The sequence below is a fragment of the Ctenocephalides felis genome, unplaced genomic scaffold (genome assembly GCF_003426905.1).
Source record: "Ctenocephalides felis isolate EL2017-DRISC unplaced genomic scaffold, ASM342690v1 CF-g0.4_SCAFFOLD_00845, whole genome shotgun sequence".
In the NCBI taxonomy this organism is placed as follows: Eukaryota; Metazoa; Arthropoda; class Insecta; order Siphonaptera; family Pulicidae; genus Ctenocephalides; species Ctenocephalides felis.
This window is the reverse complement of record NW_020536999.1, coordinates 74911372-74926806: the sequence shown is the minus strand read 5'-3', so window position 1 is coordinate 74926806 and position 15435 is coordinate 74911372. Positions and strand designations below refer to the sequence as shown.

Genomic DNA, 15435 nt, shown 5'->3' with positions numbered 1-15435 from the left:
AATTTCATTAGTTTTATATTTACAGGTCCCAAGTATAAAACGAAAACAAATGAAAAAAGACCAATTAAATATGACAAAATATCTAATGCCGGTGATAGCAATTCTGTTGGCTCGCTTCAAATGCAATGTCAATTGTATTATTCATTTGATCAGCAATCAGATCAGACTAATACCTCAATATTTTGGCTTCGAAAATACAAGCGAGATGGAAGATCTGGTTAGTAATTTAATTTTTGTACCTATGAATACCTATAAGGATTACTTGTCTGTGCTTGAATTGCCACCAGCAGGAGTATATATTTAACCAGAAATTTTAATTGCATATGGGAATGTTCATGCATCTTGCATTTGTAGTTTTTCTAACTTTTTAATATATACTTACTAGTTTTAATCTAGTGTTTTATGTTTACAGCATTTAAGGAATTTATCGGGCGCTCTGCCCAGGATTCTGCAGACGCAATAGTGTTGGACAACTGCAGCAAGACATTGCATTGCCTTTATAAAAGGGCAAAAGCATTGTTGCAGAAGCGGTGCCGCCATTTCGACCATTGTCGATGAATGCGCACTTGTGTATATGGAGCCATATCTTACATGGCTAAGTATTGTGGATGGGGTACGAATTACATTTTTGTTATGTGTAGAAAGTTGTCAAACAATCATCTCTTGATCAGAAATAATTTTTCTTTCTAGCAAATGGATCCAAAATGTGCTAAGAAAGAAGATTTTCCTGAGATTATAAATTCTCTGAAAAATATACATTTTCCATTATTTATATAATATAAATTATTTAGATATATGGGATGATTTTCTAGAAGAATTTAAAGTGTTCAGGAATGGTGTCATTGAAAGAAATCTTCCTATCGGTATGTTAATTAGACCAAAGATTAAACATAACTAATTTAACTAATTCATACTTCTATCAAATATCTTTTAGGGATCGATATACTGCCTACTTTCGTACGGCACATATTTATCGTGGGAATTGATGGAAATAAAAAAATGGATCTGGATAATATGGTAGTCAATGCTATGGCTTGTATGAAACGAGCCGATATATTAGAGTTAAAATTAAAAAATTATATTGAAATCTGCAAGGACATCGTAAAAAATGTCACTCATAATGATCTGCAACAAGCTGTAAGTTGATTTGAAAAAATCAAAATTTTAAAGTAATACTAATTGTAAGGCGATTTTCAATATTGTTTTTAAACTATACTCGTACATGAACTACTTGTCTACTTGTCCACCTGTCTCCAACTTCTTCAACCTTCTACTTGTCAACAGTTTTACCTTGCTGCCTGTTTACTGTCCAACCTGTTAACCTGTTAACCTGTTAACCTGTTACCTGTTCACAACTCTTCAGTTCACACGTCTACTTGTCCATCTGATTGTCTATGTATCCACCTGCATTGGAAATCAGAAATTTCCTCATGCATAATAATATCGACGTAATGCTGATCTCAAAACGCACTTCACAGATAAAAGTTTCATGAATATTCCCAACTACTCAATATATAGTAACAGGCATCCTAATGGTACGGCACATGGAGGATCTGCGATCATCATAAAAACTAAAATAAAACACGATCTATCTGAACCATATTGTACTGAATACTTACAGGCATCAAATATTTCAACTACATTTAATGGTAAACAATTAATTTTTTCAGCGGTATATTGCACACCTAGACATAAAATTTTAGAAAATCAATTTGTAAATTTCTTTAACAAGCTAGGTAATCATTTTGTAGCCGGTGGTGATTTTAATGCTAAACACACCCATTGGGGTTCGAGACTAATACGCCAAGAGGTCGTGAGTTATATAAAACACTATTGAGTAAAGATTTAACACCAAAATCAACTGGAGAACCCACTTATTGGCCTACTGATCATCAAAAAATTCCTGATTTACTAGACTTTTTTTTAGTTAAAGGAATTCAAAGTAACTTAATAACAGTACAATCATGCCTAGATTTGAATTCGGACCACTCGCCTGTACTACTTCACCTTCATTCCTATACTCCTGATATTTCAACGACAAGATTTCTCACAAACAGATTTACTAATTGGGATAAATTCAAAGAAATTCTTGATCATGATATAAATTGTAATGTTCCATTAAAATCCAGTGATGAAATAAAAGAGGCTATTGCATCTCTCACAAACACAATACAACTAGCAGCTCAAAAATCTACTCCTACAATTGATAGTTCTTCTACAAAACAAATTCCAATTCACATTAAAGAAAAAATATCCATAAAAAGACGTCTCAGAAAAAAGTGGCAAATTACTAGATCCCCGTCTGACAGATCAAACTTTAACAAAGCTTGTAAAGAATTAAAAAAGTCTCTACATGATATTAACAATGCTAACATGGAAGAAAAACTAGATAATCTCACAGCAACTAGTGACACTAATTATTCACTATGGAAAATGACCAAAAACTTTAAAAGACCTGTTATACATACTTCACCAATTAAAAAAGATGACAATTCTTGGGCAAGTAATCGTCAGAAAAAGGCAAATGCGTTTGCAGATTATTGTCGATGGAAAGTGCTCTAAACGATATCCACGGAAATTAACAGCGGGGACTGTCACTGGCAATGATGGTTATCCGCTGTATCGTCGTCGATCACCAGATGACAATAATCAAACTGTCACAACGAAAGTGAAAAGAATGGATTTCGTTGTTGACAACAGTTGGATTGTTCCATATTCGCCACTAACTTCTAAAACGTTCAAGACGCATTGTAACATTGAATACTGTAATTCAGTTAAGTCCATCAAATATATTTGCAAATATGTCACGGAAGGAAGTGATATAGCTGTTTTTAGATTGCAATCCTCGAATGACAACGATGAAATTTCACGCTATCAAGTTGGTCGTTATGTGAACTGTAATGAAGCGATTTGGCGTATATTCGCATTTCCAATTCACGAACGTCATCCTACTGTTATGCATTTGGCGGTGCATCTGGAGAATGGTCAACGAGTATATTTCACGGCTTCAAATGCTATGCAACGTGCTGAAACACCTCCAGCAACTACATTAACCAGTTTTTTGCAATCTGTCGAAGAGATCAGTTTGCACAAACTTTGCTTTACTCGGAGATGCCACGTTATTATACTTGGAATGCTTCATCGAAGAATTTTCAAAGACGAAAGAAAGGCAATGCGGTTCCTGGGTATCCAGATGTGCATTCTACTGAAGCTCTTGGTCGAATGTATACAGTTCATCCAAAAAATATTGAATGTTTTTATTTGCGGTTGTTGCTGGTAAATGTGCGTGGGCCAACGTCATTTGAGTCACTACGAACTGTTAATCGTTTAATATTTCCAACATATCGTGCTGCATGTGAGGAATTGAAATTATCAGAAAACGATAGTCATTGGGATACGACAATCGCTGAAGCCATTATCTCTGCATCTCCAAGCCAGATACGCACATTATTCGCTATAATAATTTCGACATGTTTTCCATCAAATCCATGTAACCTGTGGCACAAATACAAGGACAATATGTCAGAAGATATTTTACATCAAATTCGTGTTAGTTCTAGAAATTTCGATATTGAGATGAATGAGGAAGTACACAATCGTGCTTTACTCTTGATCGAAGATATCTGTTACCTCATGTGCGGTAATTTATTAATCAGGTTAGGCATGCCAGCACCATGTCGTGAAATGAATGACACATTTAATCGAGAATTGGAACGGGAACGTGAATATGACCTCCAGGAATTAGATTTAGTAGTTCAAACGAATGTTCCCCTGTTGAATTGCCAACAAAAGGAAGTTTATTATACTTTAATGAAGGCAATCGATGATGAAAATGGTGGTTTATATTTTCTAGATGCTCCTGGTGGAACTGGCAAGACATTCCTCATGTCATTAGTTTTAGCAAGTGTTCGGGCGAGATCAAACATAGCGGTTGCAGTTGCTTCTTCTGGAATAGCAGCCACGTTGTTAGAAGGATGCCGTACGGCTCATTCTGCATTCAAATTACCGTTAAATATTCAATCTATTGAAGAACCAACGTGTAATATTGCAAAACACTCAGCAATGGCCAGAGTTTTAGCGTTATCGAAAATCATCATCTGGGACGAATGCACAATGGCCCATAAACGTGCATTAGAAGCACTTAACCGAACATTAAAAGATTTACGCAATGACTCAAGATGTTTCGGAGGAGCAATGATTTTACTGTCTGGCGATTTCCGCCAAATACTGCCAGTAATTCCAAGATCTACAGTTGCCGACGAAATAAACGCTTGCCTCAAATCGTCAAATCTATGGCGCTATGTGAAGAAACTGCAACTGACAACAAACATGAGAGTTACATTGCTTAATGATACATCTGCTGAAGATTTCTCGAAGCAATTGCTGAGTATCGGTAATGGTCAAGTACCTGTCGATGAATCGAGCGGATTAATATCATTTCCAAACAATTTTTGTAATTTTGTCTCATCAAAAGACGAACTTATCAACAATGTATTTCCAGAAATTATTTCTAATTGCAAAAATAATGAATGGTTGAGTAAGCGGGCAATTTTAGCAGCAAAGAATAAAGATGTAGATGACCTAAACCACATAATTCATAAAATAATTGGAACAATGCATTCATTCAAATCTATTGACTGCGTCACAAATGAAGATGAAGCCACCAACTATCCAATTGAATTTTTAAACTCTTTGGACGTGCCTGGCTTACCGCCGCACAATTTACTCCTAAAGGTTGGCTCCGTAGTAATAATGCTTCGAAACATAAACCAACCAAAACTTTGCAACGGTACGCGTTTGGTGGTTACAAAATTGTTGAACAATGTAATTTACGCTACCATAATGATAGGAAAATTTGAAGGTGAGGAAGTTCTCATTCCGAGAATACCGATGATCCCAACCGATATGCCGTTTGAATTCAAAAGATTTCAATTTCCAATACGCCTTGCATTTGCCATGACCATCAACAAATCACAAGGGCAATCCTTAAAAGTTTGTGGTTTGAATTTGGAACATTCATGTTTTTCCCATGGACAACTATATGTGGCATGTTCACGGGTCGGAAAACCATCTGCGTTGTTTGTTTTTGCGCCTGATAACAAAACAAAAAATGTTGTGTATAACAAGGTACTTCAATGAAGAGGTACTAAAATGAATAAATAATTATGAATGATTAATGTTGCTATTTTATTTCTATTTTTATTTTTTCCATTAAAAAAAAAAGCTTATTTATTGCCATTATGGCGGAACAAAGTTCGCCGGGTCTGCTAGTATATATATATATATATATATATATATATATATATATATATATCTATATATATATAAATCTCGTGTCACGATGTTGGTTCGCGATGGACGCCCAAACTACTGGACCGATTTTAAATTTTAATGGCTCATCGTGTGCATATATATCCAACTTAGGTTATAGGAAATTTTGAAAAGTAAATTTGAAATATAAATATATAATTTTTATAAATTTCTAAAAATTTTGACAGAAAATGACCAAAAAAAAAACAAAACACTAAAATGACAAATGTCAAAATTAAAGGAAATTTGGATATATAATTTTTGAAAAAAAAAATTGACATTTCAAAAAATAAAATTCAAAAACATGTACATATATAGAAATATCCAACATTTATATCCAAATTTGATGAAATGCTACATACAAAATCACTGATTATAGTTTTAAATCTAATTAAAAATCAATGCTTAAAAATTTAAATAAATGTTGACATGAAAAAAAAAATGTCATCTGTCAATATTTATGAAAATAATTATATAAATAGATTTATGATTTAGATTTAATTGATTAGCTTACCAAATTATTTCGGAAACCAAAACTTCATTAAAACCTTATAGATTAGAGATCACAATAAAAAAGCGGCACTTGAATTTAAAAATAATCATAACCAAAATTTTGACATGTCACAAAAAAAGAATGTTTAACGAGTTACTTCAATAAGACGCAAATAAATTAATTATTACAAGTTATGTTACAGAAAATATTGCCTAACAAATTATAGATACAAAACAATATTGTAAAATAAATATTTTCAAAAAATTTTGACAGAAAATGGCCAAAAAAAAAACAAAACACTAAAATGACAAATGTCATAATTTATGGAAAATTTGAGAAAAAAAGGTTTATGATTTTTGAAAAACAAAAATTGACAGTTCAGAAAATATAATTCAAAAACATGTACATATATAGATATATCCAACATTTATATCCAAATTAGATGAAATGCTATATTCAAAATTACAATTTATAGTTTTAAATCTAATTAAAAGTCAATGTTTATAAATTTGAATAAATGTTGACATGAAAATCGTCAAATGTCATTTGTCAAAATTTATGAAAATAATTATATAAATAGATTTACAATTTATATTTATTTGATTAGCTTACCAAATTATTTCGGATACCAAAACTTCATCAAAACCTTATAGATCAGAGATCACAATAAAAAAGCGACATATTGAATTTAAAATTAATCATAAACAAAAATTTGACATTTCACAAAAAAAATGTTTAACGACTTCAATAAGAAACAAATAAATTAATTATTCCAAGTTATATTGCCGAAGAAATTATAGATACAGCACAATATTGTAAAATAAATATCATAGATTAATTTTCGACCAAAAAGGAAATATTTTGACATTTACAAATATACTGCATATTGAATATATGAAATTGACATTCACTATTTTTCAATTAAATGAAAATGTAAAAAATCAAATATTTATATAAAAAATTGTATATTCAGATGAAGTTACTGATTTGTTAATTTAGACTGAAACCTGATTTATTCATTAATTTTAAAAAAAATTGGCATAAACAAAATTAAAATAAACAAAACACCTGCATCATGCGTCAATTTGTGTAATTAAAATAAAATATTATTATTATATGAGTTGAGATAAATTTTGATTGCCATCGCAAACGTTAATCATACAGAAAATTGTAACCTCTTAAATGGAATAGTACAATCTGAAGGTATCATTGCAATCTGACAAAAATAAACTAGACAAACTAAATACTATATCATATTATATTAAATTTCGATCCAAAAGAAAATATTTTGACAGTTATAATTAATTTGAAATGAAATGCAAATGTCAATAATCAGATCTTTATGTAAAAAAATATTTATTTCCACAATATTCCCGTGTTGAATTTGCACTTTTTTATGAATTTAACAAGCATATAATATATTCATTGATCACTTGAAATAATTATTAATTTATAATAAATAAATATTGACGTATTTGACATGACAAAAGTATAATAAACAAAACGCTATGATGCGAGTGAATTAATTTTTGAAGTATGAAATGTCAAATAATTTTGAAAATTATAACAAGTTTTTAACTATTTGTCAGAAAGAATATATTTTATTACAAATTCATACCCATATCAAGCACCAAAGTAATAAATACTATTTATAAAATGGCATATTATTTATAGACAATATGATTTTAATGCATATTTTAATTATATGTTTTATATAAATATCAAATAAATATATTTATGTTTCACTTGATTTTAATGAAAATAATTCAATGCCAAAATAAAAAGTATACATCTAAAATTATAGTCTAAATATTACAATTTTGATAAATAATCATCCATTATTTTACAGTACAAAAATTGATAAAAAATTAATAAAAGTGCCAAAAATCAAACATTTTATAGATTTGGACTCGGATTTCTCAGAACTTTATCCATGTTAGTTTCAGGGATAGTATGAATATCAATTTGCAGTCGAAAATTAATAGGATAAGTGATTAAAACATTATAGATCACAATAAAAAAGCGACATATTGAATTTAACATTAATCATAAACAAAATTCTGACAGTTCAAAAAAAAAAATGAATTTTTAACGACTTCAATAAGATACAAATAAATTAATTATTCCAAGTTATGTTATAGGCAATATTGGCAATCAAATTATAGATATAAATTATATCATATTATATTAAATTTCGAACCAAAAAGGAAATATTTTGGCATTTAAAAATTTAGTGCATATTGGATATTTGAAATTGACATTCAATATTTTTAAATTAAATGTAAAAGTAAAAAATCTGATATTTATATAAAAATTATATATTTAGATAATGGTACTGCGATGATTCAGACTAAAATCTAATTTATTCATTGATTAAAAATATTTCACTATTTGACATAAATAAAATTAAAATAAACAAAGCACTATGATGCGTTCGAATTAATTATCAAAATGTAAAGAAATTCGTGTAATAAAAATGTAACATTATTATCAATATATCATGTATATTATAAAAACTTTTGCAATGCGGAAAAATATTTTTGATGGCAAAACAGCGTTTGCCGGGTCAGCTAGTATATATATATATATTAGGGTGGTCCTTAAAATGGTCATTTTCGAATTTCCTTGCTCCCAGGGGCTCAAATGGTTCCAAATAGATAAAAAACAATTCTCTGAAAGTTTTAGCTCTTAATATTAACGTTTAGATAGAGCGCAATTCAATCAAAGTTTGTATGGGGAGAGCATGTAAAAAAATTTGAAAATTAAAAAAAAATGTTTTAGGTCTAACTTAGCGACAAATGAATGAGTTTTATTCATTCATTTTAAACATTTTTTAAATTTTTGAAAATTTTGTCATGCTGTTTCCATACAAAACTTTGATTGAATTGCGCTCTATCTAAACGATAATATTAAGAGCTAAAACTTTCAGAGAATTGTTTTTTATCTATTTGGAACCATTTGAGCCCCTGGGAGCAAGGAAATTCGAAAATGACCATTTTAAGGACCACCCTAATATATATATATATATATATATATATATATATATATATATATATATATATATATATATATATATATATATATATGTTATTTTCATACCTCAGTCAGACAGAGATATGACAGATTATGTAAACAGTTTTCATATTTTGTATACACATTTTACTTGACTATATCATTATTATCTATTATAATAGCATTTGTAGAACAAATAATTAGCCATTATGGCATTCCTCTTAAAATTTTAACTGATCAATGCACTAATTTTTAAGTACACTTGCAAAATTGAACACCAGTTGCCAAATTTTAAAAATTGAAAAGCTCCAAACAACTTGTTACCATTCAGAATCTAATGGTGCTTTAGAACGGCCCCACATAACCTTAATAAAATATTTAAGAAGCTTTATACAAATCGATCAATCAGATTGGGACATTTGGCTGCCTTATGCCATGTTTACTTATAACACAACACCACATATGTCAACAGGTTTCAGTCCCTTTAGACTAGTTTTTGGCTACAATCCCGAACTACCTTCCTCACTTCTAAAACCCAAATCACCTCCATATACGTTCGATGATTGTGCACAAGAAATTAAGTTTAGAATAAAATCAGCCGTAGATATCGTAAGAGAAAATTTAATCTCCTCTAAAACCTCTTCTAAAAGTTATTATGATAAAAATTCAAAAGAAATTGAGTTTAAGGTAAAAGGAAAAACACGAAAACTGATAATATCATGGAATGAACCATTTGAAATATTATCTAAAAATTCACCTGTGAACCATACTTTGTTGTGTGATCCGAAATCAGTTAAAGTCCACAATAATATAATTAAGCCTTTTGAAATATAATAAATTAATGCATCATTTATTATTATACAATGCATTAAGTTTTATCTTTATTATTATGCTATATTTAAAATTATGTTTGTTAGTTTTCAATTTCATTTATATGTATATTACATACTTAGGATTAAGACCATTTCTAATAAAATTTTGTAATTTTATGTTAAAATGTTTTAAGATGTATTCTATCTTAGCTTTCCCTTGGCACCATAATCTCTCTAAGGGGGATGGTGTTATGCCATCTGGCAACTGTCAAGACATTAATGCATCTGTCAAGTCAGACTAACCAAGGTCAAGTTAATTAATGTATGTACATTATCTGGATATTCTGGAAAGCAAGGATCTCGAGGCTCCCTCCCACCATTCACGGACGTCGTTGAACAAGCATCTATATTTTTTTCTAATAACGTATATAATTTTTTACAAGATAATAAATCTCTAGTATTTTATTCTCTGTTTGATTTGTTGCTATTTTAAATTGATTCCACGCTGATGGCATAACAATATACATATATAAATTTAGTGTCACGTTGGATGTGGATTCCATTTAGACGGTAAAGTATATTAAAAATCTCAATTTATAGCCAAAATTTCACATTATTGAAAAAAAATATTTTGACTTATCTACGAGAAATCGTAGAGTCAGCTTGAGCTCTGTCGAGAGTCTAGTATAGACCAAAGACCATAAAGCAACGAACATTTATGAAACCAAATTTATAAACGAATAGTTTATGAAATCGTTGTCCAACACTTACGAAAGAAATACAATGAAGCATCTAGTGTTTCTTTCATGAACTTATAAGTAGTGGATCGAGATATATAAAATAAATAACCAATTAATTTTCCATAATTATTTATTACAATATTTTATGTGATTCTAGTTATAATCTGATTCAAAATTACCTTTATTAATAATTATAACGTCTATAATAAAAAATCTATAATATATGTTCCAATAATTTTTGAAAAACAAAATTATAGATATTAACTATATTTTTTGTAACAAATAAAATATATGTACGTTGTGTACTAAATATTTTGTGAGCTTTTTTTATTTTATTATAAGCGATTATTGATAACAAATAAAACAGTTATTTATATTTTTGTTCTTTGGAATTTCTTGGAATAAATATTAAAGATATAGATTTCATACTTTATGCGCAATAATAATATCTTTCTTTAATTTTAGTTTCAATAAATTCAATATAGATTATAATGAATTCATTTTGATATATTAATTGGAATTATTCTGTATAATTTTTTTTTAAGAACGCTATGATTATAATAAGTAGCAGATGTTCGAATGTGCGGTACCTTGGAAAAACCTAGGTCTGGCGTCCAAAAGGATTAATAAATACTATCATATTCGCATATTGTTAGGCTATAATTATAATATTGCAGCATATTAAAAGATAAACTTGCAACAAGCGTAAAGTCGTTTAATTTTGGAAAAGCATGTATTTACATAAATTATAGTGCATAAATACGTGCTTGCATGTTCTAAAAGCTCCCATTAATGCAAATTCATATAATGCAACAAATTTTCGTAGGACTGTTTGTATGAGGAGATACGTGTAGCAAGTCAGTGACAAATTTAAGGGGGGCGATACATGTAATCGCCTTAATTTTTACCATTTTTTGAGGACTTTTTAAACTGGGAAGGAATGATTGAATCTTTTTGAACTTTTTTAGAGTTATTTATTATATATTAAAATACACAAAAAAAATTTTTTTTTAATTTTTTTTTTAAATGGCTGCCGTAAAAATAAATCTGCCAAGACCCTCTCGGAAAACGCCATCAATTTGCGGGCGTTCTCACTTTTCGTACGGTGATCTGAATTTAAAAAAATTAGTTTGTACGTGTTCATAAAACATATATCTTCTAGTTAAACCAAAAAAAAATTTAAAAAAGTCACAAAATCGTAAATTGGCACACCTTAGAAAAAAAGTTCGATTTTTCACCTTTTTTTCAATGTTTTTTTTTGGTAAAAGGGTTAATTTTTGAAATTTTTTTTGGAATGTTTGAGGTTTAACTAGAAGCTATTACTGTAAAGTAGATGTGTGCAAAATTTCATTGGAATCGGTTGAGAACTTTGAGTTATCCCGCCCGCAAATTTCAAAAATTTCGTTTTGAGAAAAACGCGTTTAAAGTTTTGACACAGAAACAGATAAGAGTACAATAGCACTCAAGCGTCGAGTTGAGGCGTGGCACTTAAATGAGTTTTTATTGTATAAATAATGATAATTTTGTTTTGAATATTTACAGGCATATTTTTGAGATGTTATTGTAACGATTTATGAAAAAAAAATCGTTTTTTTTTTCTTGTTACATGTATCGCCCCCCTTAAATAAGTAGTTACTAGTATATTTCGTTTTTTTTTTATTCAAAAAAATGGCATCTCGTCGAAACACCAATGTTGTGTGGCATCATTTTGAAAAAAATGATACTACAAAAGTACAGTGCAATGTATGTAAACAGCTCCTTAACTATAGTTCAACCACGGCCAATTTAAACAGCCATTCAAAAAGGTAACACATTTTTACGTATGTTTCTTTAGAAGAATCAGTGTTAGGAACATCTCAGCAGAAACAGACTCGCCTTTCACCCTATATGAGAAGCACCAAAGAAACAGTACCGTGCTGCAGCAGTTCACACAGCAACGTACAAATGCGCACCAAAGGATTTTGTGCACTTTTATTACCAAAAAGATCAGCAACGAACAGAAAAAAATGATCGCTAATGATCTAATGAATATGTTCATTGACAGTTTCCATCCATTTTCTGGATTTGCTAGATTCCAGGATATGTTCCTCCATCATGAAAAACCGTTTCAGGATCTATGCTGGAGGAAAAATATCATAATGTAGTTGAAGGTGTAAAAGAGAAAATTTTAGAAGCGGAAACTCTTTGCATAACCCTAGATTTTTGGACATCGCTACAGAGTCGTATGCGTCATTATATTACAGAGGACTACAAATTAAAAAATATGCTTCTCGAATGTTGCCAATTTGAAGGGGGACGCATACATCTGAGAATATAGCAAAAGAGATACAAAGACTGCTCACTGAGCAGAATTTGCAGCAAAAAGTTAATTTTGCCATAGGCAAAAACACTTACAATATGAAAAAGACAATAAAAAATATTTTGGAAATAAAGCATCACGGGTGTTATGCACACACAATAAATTTAATAGTGAACGATGGACTAAAATTAATTAAAAGTTTCTGAAAAGCTTCAGAAGAATCAACTACAAGCATACGGACAAACCAAAAAATTACTCCAAAACATTGATACAAGATGAAATTCAACTTTTTATATGGTTCGACGATTTGTGGAACTAGAAGATGCAATTAAAATGACCATGAGTAATATTAGAAACACCAGTAACACCAGAAATGTGGAAAATGTTAAAACAATTATGCTTAATATTGAAACCATGTGAAAATATAACTAATTCTATAAATGGTGAGAACTATTGGGAAGCTTAGCGATCGTTCTAACAAGATGCTTGAATGAGTCTTGCTCAAAAATCTTGCTCAGAAAAGGCTTGCTGTCTATTATTAGAAAAATAACTGAAATACTTAAATCAAGCATTAATGATAGATTTTCAAATGTTGAGAGGAGTGAAACATTTGGAATATCTACATTAATGGATCCAAGATCCTGAGTGTGAGGTTTTACCAGAACCATCAATTGATGACACCGATGAGTATAACCCACTAGCAAAGGTATTTAAAAGATACTGCAATATTGTAGCCACTTCGGTTCCATGTGAACGAATGTTCTCTTAGGCAGGGATAATACTAACCGACAGAAGATCGAGACTGAAAAGCACGAAAATAGAGAAATTATTATTTTTGAATGTATTTCAAGACCAAATCTAACATATATTTGAAACTATTAGACTATATGAATTATATATAAAACTGTCAATTATAATTTAATACTAATACATTTGTTTAAAATATATGTATGAAAACAATTTGTTTAATTTGCAAGACTTTACTCGAACTGCCATTTACATTAATTTTCATTTCAGGTTTTACACAAAGTGATGCATGGTATATAAACGTGTTAGTTAATAACTTACATAAATAGTAAAATTTACGTTTTTAATTATTCATTTTTAACATATTTTTTTAAACCTTTCGTTTCAGATAAATGTCACCTCTGTTTCTTTGTGAACAAATGTTTTCAATGGTTAATGATTGTATCATAAAATTCTCACAATATTTGCTTTGTAACAAGAAAATCAATTTTTCATTTTTCATCACATAGCTATTTTCATATAACATGTAAATTTAATGTTTCGCTGTAACGAAAATATTTAAATTTTTTAAATTACACCTAAGTATTAATGATTAATGTCAACAATTGATAACGTCTACTTGACAATTTATAAGAACAAACTTCATATTACCAACTTTCAATGGAACAATTATTTCAACTATCAGTTTCTCAACGTTGCCAGCCTTGAATCGTTAAAAATGACTATAGTTGAAAAATAACTAGTTATTTAACTAGTTGACGAAAGCCCGTTAACCGTTTCGTTTCGTTGAGGGCAAAACCGTCAACGACCCACCTCTAGTGTAGTGGCTGTTTGTTAGCGTGTGCTGTGTGTTTGCGATTTCACGATAGCCGTGCGAGGCGCGAGCGCAAACACTTGCTCAGTTAGAATTTGAAAATTCACTGTAACGTATCAATTGGTGCGTAGTGGATAATTTTCAATAATAATTGATATTTAATCATATTATAAATTTAAGGTAATTAGTACGATGAAAATTCAGTGCGTTCAATGAAGATTGAATCAGAAGTAGTATTAAGATAGAGTTCTTTCACTCAAATGTGCTCATATTAAAGCTTATTGTCCCAAGAATCGAAATCAAAAGTAGGAAAAGGATGTTGGAAATTGCATGATATTTAATGCTCACATTAAATTTGATCCTCATCAAAAATGAATAAAAAAATTTTAATCATACCTGAAGGTATACTTAATCATGGTACAGAAACTAATCCAATTCTTAGGTGTAGGCAACTAAGAGAAAAAGATAGAGATGATTTTTTAAAAAAAACTTAAACATCAAAAACCAGCAGCATATCGTCTCGAGCAGTTCAAAGATATAATAACAGAATTTCCTGAATCATATGAAAATTTCGGTAAAGTATACAATCTACCTTCACAAGTTTGCATGCGTCAGGCAAAGTATAAAGAAAAGAAGAAAAATGACTTCCACCCCGACGACAATATGGAATCCTTATGATGTTACGGGAATTGACAATACCACCGAAAAAGCAAATTTTATGTGGCCTTTTAAAGATGATTCCGGTAGCAGTAAGTCATGAAGCATGTGATGTATTAAAAGGGTATTTGCAAAATAATGCAGATAGAGTACTGTATTTTGACTCAGTATCAAATAAGACAATCTTGACTAATACTGATGTTTCAGAAATAAATGATCGTGAACAATGTCGAGATCTTTTTATAAAGATTTCCTTCATACTAAATGCGAAGCCGAAAAGATTATGCCGAAAGGAAGATTTAATCGTTTTTGCTTTCCAGGTTTCTTAAATTATGTAATAGACAGGTATATTCCAGTTATACCTTTGTGGTCAGAACTAATGCTAGATAATGACAGAAAACATTTGTATTCAAATGCGGCTGTCGAATTATTTTTCAATACATTAAAGAACAATATCTGCCATGGTAATAAATATATGAAACCATCACATTTCATAGATACAATTAAAAATTTGTTGGCGCTTTACAATAAGGATTTAATAAATAAATGCC

General features: G+C 29.9%; 1 protein-coding gene across 1 annotated transcript; it reads left to right on the top strand.

Annotated features, from left to right (window-relative positions):
• The first annotated feature begins 3519 nt into the window (after nt 1-3519).
• LOC113389151 (ATP-dependent DNA helicase pif1-like) lies at nt 3520-5139 on the top strand. The gene has a single exon (XM_026626206.1). The coding sequence runs from the start codon at nt 3520-3522 to the stop codon at nt 5137-5139; it is 1620 nt and encodes a 539-aa protein (XP_026481991.1).
• The last annotated feature ends 10296 nt before the right edge of the window (nt 5140-15435 follow it).

Excerpts from the sequence above, each read along its gene's own strand:
- LOC113389151 (XM_026626206.1), top strand. The coding sequence starts at position 3,520 with ATGTCAGAAGATATTTTACATCAAATTCGTGTTAGTTCTAGAAATTTC.